At 42.7% G+C, this 9236-nt stretch overlaps 1 protein-coding gene across 1 annotated transcript in view; it reads right to left on the bottom strand.

The window, feature by feature from the left end:
- FGD6 (FYVE, RhoGEF and PH domain containing 6) overlaps window positions 1–9236 on the bottom strand; it is a 116005-nt gene that overhangs the window by 92156 nt on the left and 14613 nt on the right. The window contains exon 2 of the mRNA XM_019515067.1: window positions 4566–6990. Coding sequence (XP_019370612.1) covers window positions 4566–6990 — 2425 coding nt within the window. The remainder of the gene's footprint in view (window positions 1–4565; window positions 6991–9236) is intronic.

The raw sequence follows: 9236 nt of genomic DNA, 5'->3' as shown, positions 1-9236 counted from the left end.
GGGGGGGGCACCCAGGGTCCCCCTGTGGCTAATCACTGAGCAGAATAAAGTCTTCAGATTTGGTCAAACCGAATCAGGGAAGTGATCAGAATCAGCAAATCACTGTCCCCCAAATTGTGTTGAATCCAAATCTGAATCAAATACTGCCCGCTTTGCACACCCTTACAAAGCAGGCATTATTTAGCACTCAATATTCTGACAAGGTATCTATAAAGGGGTATATAACCTCACAACTCAATCAATAAAGTTAAGCTTTAAATAGGATTGATATGGGATTTTATTAACTATATTTTAATTAATTTATACTTTAGCTCTAGAAAACACATTCTAAAATCAGAGCTTAAGAGAAAGTAAAAGGGCATTATTAAATTCAGGATTTCTCTTTTGAAAGAAATTTCAAAAGCTCTACATATCAGGCAATGGGTTGTAGTGGGGGCAATGCAATGAAAATTTACACTAATGACTAAATTTAGAGCTGTCCATAGTCAAAACAATCAAAGAGTATGTATGGTTACAGAAACTCAGTAAAAATGCTGTCAAAATATCCAGAAAATATAGTGCACTATTCCCTGAAGGGCTGAAGAAATAAAGAGCAGGACTGGGCAAAGTATGGCCTGCAAGGCTATTCTATCTGGCCTGCAGGGCCCATAAAACAAATTTAGAAAATGAATATTAATCTATCAAAAATGACAGGAACCAAGGGCCGTAGGACCCAGGGGAAGCCCGGCAAGCTCCCACAACATTAGGGCCCGCTTGGCCCCACTGGAAGCCCCAGCTCGGGCTTTTGGCCTGGGACCACATGGCTGCCTTGGCGCGGGAAACCAAGCACGGGCTGCAAGTGGCTGCAACAGGGATTGCCGGCCACGGGGTGGGGGAAATGGCCGCTTTTCCCACCCCCGTGCTCAGCTTTTCCCCAGGCTCCTTCCCGACGCGGGGAAAAACAGCATCTCACCCGCCTTGTGGCTGGCACCCCACGCTGCAGCTGCTCACAGCCCGTGCAGGGCTGTCCAGAGCAGGAACAGGCAGCCCCACATGGGCTGTGAGCAGCTGCAGTGTGAGGCGCTGGCCACAGGGCAGGCAAGGGGCCGCTTCCCCACCCCCACACTCAGCCCCAGCTTGTAACCCGGCCCTGCTACCAGCCTGGGCCCTGCATGGCTCCAGGCTCACCCATAGGGGCTGCATGTGGCAACTGCAGCTGTAGCCCCCTGCTTGCCATGCCAGGCAGTGTTTCCCACTGTTGCCTCTGGGTTGCCCTGCATGCGAGCTCCAGGTGGGATGCAGCAGCCAACACTGCCTGGTGCAGCAAGTGGGGGGGCTGCAGCTGCTGCCACCACACGCAGCCCTGACAGGCGAGTCTGGAGCCAATGCAGGGCCCAGGCTGGCAGTGGGGCCGGGTTACAAGCTGGTCCTGAGTGTGGGAAAAAGTGGCCCCTCACCCATCCCGTGGCTAGCGCACCACGCTGCAGCCGCTTGCAGCCCGCATGGGGCTGCCTGTGCCTGCTCCAGACAGCCCTGCGTGGGCTGTGAGTACCTGCAGCAGGGAGCGCCGGCCATGGGATGGGCAAGGGGCCACTTTTCCCTGCACTCAGCACCAGCTTCTTCCCTGCCAGAGAGCAGGGGGTCGGGGCTGTGCGCTGCCCCCCGCCTGTACTGCGGGGCTGGGGGGCACTGGGAGTGAGTGGGTAGGGAGCCAGCGGGAGCACAGGGCCCGCACCAGTGCCCTGGGGCCAGTGCCAGTAGGGCCCAGAGCAGGGTGGCAGGAGCCCAGGGTCCCAGCCAGCAGGCTCTATGGAGCCGGGCCAGCTCCCCTCTCTCCCTGCTGGTGCAACCCAGCCCAGCTCCACAGACCCCTGCCAGCCTTTGCCCTGCTTTGGGCCCCGTTGGTGCTGACCCTGGGACATTGGTCCCAAGATGGTGACCAGGGAGCGGGGCTCCTGTCAAGGGGCGGGGCTCCCTATGCAGCCCTCGACAGCCTAGCAAAACTGGGTAAGCGGCTCTCTGCCCAAAATAATTGCCTGCCCCATGACTAGAGTAACTAGCCCTGAAGTATAATTCCCTTGCCTTGGACAACAACTTTTCAAAAAAGTCCCCATAGATGCAGGAAAGTTTAAATCTTTGCTCTATGTCATATGACATGTTCTGAGTCATGCTGAATTTTCCTTTGTATCTTTAGATTGTTGGTAGGTTTCCACTTGATTTTTAACTTTAATTTTCAGACAGCTTTGCCTTTCTTCCCCTCCCTTTCTCTCATTTTGTACAAAAATATTTTATTACTATAAAAAGAAGGAAATAGAAAATTACAATTTCTCTGTCATTTGGAGAAATAAAACAAGTGCTATTCCTTTGAAAGTCCACAGCTGAATTACAAACCTGCTACAGTAGTATAAAAAACCCGGACTGAAGATTGCCACTGCAACATAATAAGCACTTACTTAGCAATTTATTCAAGTCTGCACATGCACTTCTTAAAAAATAAGGAGGAATGCAATAATTGTAATATGGTATAACCAGCTAATTGGGATAATCAAAACGTGTCATGCACTTTTATATGCAATTTCCATTCCCCAGGCACTTCACTTCACTTATATAAAACCAAGGCAACAAGTCTTCTTTACTCCCATTTAAAACTGTTTTCAAACTGATACTGACCAAGGAAATATCCCTTAACTCTTTGACCCAGCTTCCTGCATTGGTCCAACCCACAGAACAAATGTCAAGGTACCTTAATTTCTCAGTTTCTCTCAAAATTTTCCTTGATCACACCCTTTTCTCCAAAGCAATGAACAAGTTTGATACAAACAACACAATCACCTTTGTAAGTAAACACAGAAGACAACACAAACCCAGTGGTTTATAAACTGCCTTAGAACCCTACAGGTCTAACTCCATTCTCTTTCCTAGTGAAGGGGAGGGGAAACTTCAATCAGAGTGAAGTTAGGCTGGCCCCAAGTACTTCTGGAAATTCCAGTGCAGGACATTTTAAAACTCCAGGTGTAAATAAAAACTTAAAGAAATGGAGCATAGCTGTAAAAAGAGCAGGAACTCTATTAGAACTAGCTAAAAAGGCAAGATAAATGCATTAGGAAGCATCTGACATCTTTCCCAACTATGCTGCTGGTCCAACAATGGATATCACAAAAACCCATGCCTTTTGTTATATTTTGTGGACCATCATGACTACACCGGATCTCACACCTAAAATGCAAATAAGCCACAGCAGAATCAGTCACCTTATTTCAGTAAACAAACAAACAAACAAAAAATAATACTGTAAATCATACAAAAACTTGAACAAATTGCTAAATATATAGAAATGTCACGCCCAAGACTATGGCATTGTGAAATCTGGAGATGTAATTTTTCCCAGTTCCCCCCACCTTCCTAAAATAGGCAAGTAATCTAATGCAAATGAGGAATCTAATTCACCAAGCAAGTTGATGCTTATTAAAAAAAACATTATAGAAACACACTTACATTGTAAAACACTAAGTCCTTGAACTACTTAGAGCACGTGTTAGCCATTTAAAAAAAAAAAAATGTAAAGGTATTTGTATTAGCTACATGTAAAGTAAGGGCAAGTTCAACAATTAAACTGTTATTGCTTATGAAAACAGTATATTATCAGTGGTTCTTAATCTTTTTAAAACTCAAAGCAACCTTTGACAGGCTAAAGGATCCCCTTGGAAAATACTACCTCTTGGTTTTCACTCTATTTTTGAACACAGAAAAATAATAGACGAAGTCTTCTGTTGCAAAGAACTCGGGAAAACCACAACAGGAAAGAATCTTTTTAACACTATGGATTCCTATTTGGAATCTCTGGGCTTATCTTGTGAATCATGTTTGTACACCATCAGCGCTAACATTGCATAACTCTCCACAGCACCCTAGTTAAGAAACACTGGCCTACACACTTGCCCCACAGTTCCTCTCCATAAACGCTACTTCTACCAGGTTCATATCCTGTCATTCCTTGCACTAGTTTCACATTTTTGTTATTATCATTTTTATTTTTTTTTTTTACAGGGCACTAAGTTAAAAATAGCTGTCTAATTCCATTCAAAATCCGACCCACCATATCCTAAAATGACCTTTGAGTATAAAGTCACAGAAACATAAACTTTAAATAACATTCTACACAAGTTGCACAGAAAATTTCCCATTTAACTGCTTAGCCCCTGAACATTTAAATGTGTTCATTCTTGGTCTTAGCCCTCTTTTTCACAGTTAATTTAAGCACCAGTTAAACATTACCATCAGATTATGTTTAATAATACTCTAAACTTCAGAGTGAACTTGTAAGCGCATCTAACTGCAATTCTGAAGGCATATTAGGAGTGATGAAATTTAGCTTTAATTGACAAAAAAAAAGTCTACAAGCAAACCCACAAGCTGTTTCACCAGGAAGAAGCCTTTCAGGGCCACAAATAGCTACCACATTAAATTATGTAGGAAAAATCCACAGGACTTCGGATTGTATTGCTGTTATGCAATAACAAAGCTGCGTATGTGCCAACAAAGTATTTTTAGATTATTTTATCTCCATTTCCTTCCTCCTACATTACCTGTGACATCTTGAATGGTTGTTTGTAGCTTCGTATGGTTCTTCCACCTCATATACATGTGTTCCATGGTATTCTACACTGCTGGAGTTCTGCCATTCAAAACATGGACTTTTAGCATAACCTGCAGCAAAAGGTAGGTTCTCATACTCTGGGATATCTTCATAGTGAGGCACATTTCCATATTCTGGTGCACAATTGCTCGCTGGACAATTTGAGAATGTTTGCGATAACTGCTCCACAGAGAATATTTGCTCATCTAAAGACACTGTCCTTTGACTACTTGCTGACTCATGCTGACTCCTGTGTCTATGTCTTTTCTTTTGTGATGCTGGGCTGCCCGTTTCTACAGAATGTGCCTTAGCAGATTTAGTTTTCTTTTCATTTGCTGTGAATGCTACATTCTGGCTGTTTCCAACCCTGTTCCCTTCCCCCATAGAAAGGCTGGATATAGCACCATCCAGGGACTGACTTCCTTTGGACAAAAATTTATGGAAGTCACTTTTCATAATGCAAACTGACAGTTTCATATTGAGGAACTTCTTCAAAGAATTTTTCTTCTGAGGGTCTTTGGAAGGCTTATGTATTCTGTCCATATCCACAGAGGACAGAGATTTGGCTCTGGGCTTGGTCACAGCAGTTGGAAGTTCGTAGCTTGTAGCAATATTGGCCATTTTTAATGACTCCGGATTGCCTGAAAAAGGCAGAATAGGACGAGGTAATTTCCAGACCGGTTTCTCTGAAGCACGTTTGGGTACATCACAGGAAGATGACAGGTCTTGTTCTTTGGCTGATGTGTGCCTTATGCGAGTTCCTTCTAGAACACTTTCAGATTTTTTGTCTTCACTAGAAACGTAAGAACTTTTCTCAATAAGCTCCTCTGACGCAGCTTTCTTCAGCAGTCCAGCAGCGGGTAAACTGTGTCTTTGTGGCTTTTTTGGAGCAATCCTTGGTGAACTTTCACCTTTTACATTAATCTCTCTATCTTCTGTTTTTTGTGCAGAAATATCAAGGCTATTGGAGGCTGGAAAGTGTTGATTGCAAGCCAATTTGAGTTGCTTAGGCAAACTCATGGACAGCGTATTAGTCCTTATAAAATTAGTCCTTTTGTCCACAGCAGCCAGCATACTAGAATCATCTGTTATTTTATCTGCAGGATTTATTAAATTAAGGTCCTTGTCTAAGGAATGTCCAACATTTTCTACCAGGTTAGAAGTTTCATGCAGAACCTGAGGAACAAGATTTTGTGAAGCTAACTCTTCAGTGTCAGTAGGTTCCTTCCCTGGATGCACTCTCTCAGATTTATCAGCCTGATGCACATTGTCCAGATGATCATTATATGAAACACTCTGACTAATAACATTTATTTTTGCAGTTTTCTTAAAGTTGTGTTCAGGAGGGCCAAAGGAATTACCCTCTGAACACACTGGTTCTCTTGTTCCTTCTCCTACCGCATCTATGCCATCTTGACGTACAAGACATGCAGCCCATGTTTTTCTTGGTTTTGGAACTGGAAGCACTTTTAAGCTAGGTGTCGAACATATTTCTGGGGAAGATGCATGTTTATCACCATCTGTTTTCATACCAACTCCACCCAAAAGTGCAATATTACTATTTACTTTGACATTCTCCAGGTTTTCTTGGTCCACCGGGCAAGAGAAATTGTAGTTGTTTTGAGTCAAATGAGGACAGGTTTCAGTCATTTGAAACTCATCAGCAGCTCTCTTATTGTGGTTGTTTTGTTGTTTACCTGTGGCTTCTTCACACTCAGAAGATTGTACAAGATCTGTAATTTCTATTTTAACTTCACTGTTATTGCCTCTTTCAAGTTTATCTGTATACCTGTGCCTCAAAGGACTGGTATTAGGAAATACACTTTGTGTCAAAACATCTTTAAGTTTCTCTTCCAGGAAACTGGCCTTTAAAACTACATGATTTCTATTTGCCAGTTTTTCACTCTGTACCCTGTTTCTCATAGGCGATGCATTTTGTTCACCCAGTTTGATGTTCCCTAAATGTTCCAAGTGTTCAAATGTTATCTGAGTTTTACATGTACTTTCACCATTCCCAAGCTTATGAAGGCATTCAAAATTGCATGAAGACACTGGTATGATGTAAGTAGTATTTCTGGTATCTTCTCCTGGGGCTCCATTCTTATAGTTTAGGTGATCTAGAGTTTCAGAAGAATCTCCTTTGTGCTCTTCTAAGCTTTTGGTGCTTTTGCTTAAAGATGATGGAGGCTTCACTTCTGGAATGGACGAGCTCTTGAGAACCTTTGGTTTTGGTGCTATCGCTGGCTTCGTTTTCCTTGTTGTTTGCATAACACCAGAAAGCCCAATATCCGGCTTAGGGGCAACAGGGGGAGGAGGTGCTGCTTTGTGTCCTAGCACAAATTTTGGTTTGGGGGCCACTGGTGGCTTCTTGATTTCTGGAAGAGACAAAAAAAAACAAAGATTAAATCATAGGAAGCCTACAAAAAGAAAATCTAATCTTGCATCACCACACTGTGCAGGAGGTTACTAAAATAATTTCCCACTATATCCAAGACTCTTATCTGTCTTGATGTATGAAAGGCAATTTATATAAGGCAACTGCAACGTTTCCCATTTAGCGGCATATTCTCTACACACCACATCACTTAATCATCCCTGTTACTTAGCATGTATCACTATGTGGAAGCTTGGAGTCCTCCACCACATGGAGGCCTGGAATATTCCTTATACATTTGTAAGGGAAGTCTCAGATTTCTTGGCCCCAAAATCAGTGTAGAGGCCACACTGGATCAAGCTAACTGCAATTTTTTTTTACAGAAATATGTGCTCCTTAAGTTTTGAATGACTAAGTATAATCTCTACCTCTACTCCAGAAAAGCGAGGAGTATGACTAAGTGCTACAAGACAGACAATTTATACAGACTCACTCAGATGCAAGGATTTCTATAAAGCTTGGCTGCTGATCCGAGAGAAACAGAAGCAACATCTCTGCCACAGAAAGTTAAGTTTTTCCTGGACAGTAAATCACTAGTCTAAATGAAGATTGACTCCATTCAACTCCAGAAAACAGTACTTCTTCCCACAACAAGTAATTTCATTAGTTTCACAAGCAAGGCTCAATAGGCAAGTCAGATACCAAGCACACTCAAGGAAGGCACAGAGGAGATAACCTAAGGAATTTATAGGGGAGCGTACAAGGTTCAGAAGGTACAGTTCAATGTACCCAGGCCAACATCCAGAAATAGAACAGCCACCATGATCTAGAAGGGATGTGTTATGTTCCTTCTCCTGCGTGACGACAGAAACTTCCAGTACATAAAGTGCAATCTGATGACTGTATTGGACAAAAGGATACAAGGTCTGAAAAAGGTAGTTTGGAACCCAGTGTAGCAACAGAGTTCTTCAGCAATGAGATTTTGGCATCAGCATTTTGGATCCAGATGGAGAATTAACTGATTTTAAGAGAGCAAGAGTGGAAGAGACAGAAGTGGAACCATGTATCAAAGCAGAGAGAAGCAGGAGACTTTCTACACCACTGGAAACAAAACATCCTGTGACCACAGAAATTTACTTTCTTTGATATGGCTGCTGCAAAACCTATTGGAAAACTCAATAGAAAGAAACGTGTGCTAAGGAACATACTCAAGGTTGGATATTCAGCCAAACCCTTGAGAAGGTCAAGCACAAGCAAACAGTGAAAGAGACCATCTTCACCAGGGACTCCTCATAAAAGAGCACATTAAGAAAGCATTCTATAGGGGACAAAGTAATACCAAGACTGAGTCTGGCTGTTCTGAAGCAAAAGCAACATATGGCTGACAGACTGGTTACAAGTGAAAGGACTGCAGACAAGCATCCATTGCATGTGTTACATATAGGCTTAAGTCATACTGCCTGAGAAGATATTTCAGAAGATTGCCAAAAGCTGAAGGAGTCCTAAAGAAAGGAAACAACTTTTGGTCATCTCAGGAATCATGCCTGTGACTAGAATGAGATGCAAACAGCACAAGATACTGAAGCTAAACTAATTTACTCTGTTAAAGAGTTTTGGTTTTGTAGAATACTAGAGGCCACCTGTAGGGAAAGGAAGATATACAGCTTGGATCATTTCCACCCCAACAGTAGGAAAACCAACGTTCTGAGTAGCAGATGACCTACAGCAGCCTGAAGGAATTTAAACAAGCATCAACAAGGGAGGATGCCAAGGGAGTAGAACATAATATGCAAGCTCAAACATAAAACACAAGGCTTGAGGTAGAAGAAATTTAAGAAAAGAATGTGAATAAAATAATTTTGGATGCTTAAAATACCACTGCTAGAGGTGTAAATAAAGAACAAAATTAAACATAAAATGACAAATACACACTAAAACCTATTGGGAATGATGCATATTACTGAAATGTTAAAGTAGCTGGATACAACTATATGGGAAAGAGTGGGAAGAGGAGACAGGTAAGATGCACTCTACATTGAGCAACCTACCTGTTTTAAAATTAGTAACTATTTGGGGGCAGGGGGAGGAGGGAGGACTGGAAACTTTCATGGATCAGTGAACTGATCCAGAGGAAGGTAATCCCCAGGAGGGTCAAAGGGGGCAGGAGAGCATATAAGCCTCCATGGCTCACTAAAAACATCCGGGAATGTCTCCTTGCCAAAAAGGAGGCTTACTCCCAATGGAAAG

The sequence above is a fragment of the Gavialis gangeticus genome, unplaced genomic scaffold, assembly GCF_001723915.1.
Source record: "Gavialis gangeticus isolate Ggan-Ray unplaced genomic scaffold, GavGan_comp1, whole genome shotgun sequence".
Classification (NCBI taxonomy): domain Eukaryota; kingdom Metazoa; phylum Chordata; order Crocodylia; family Gavialidae; genus Gavialis; species Gavialis gangeticus.
Note: the sequence above shows the minus strand (reverse complement) of the source record. Positions and strands in the feature narration are given on the sequence as shown.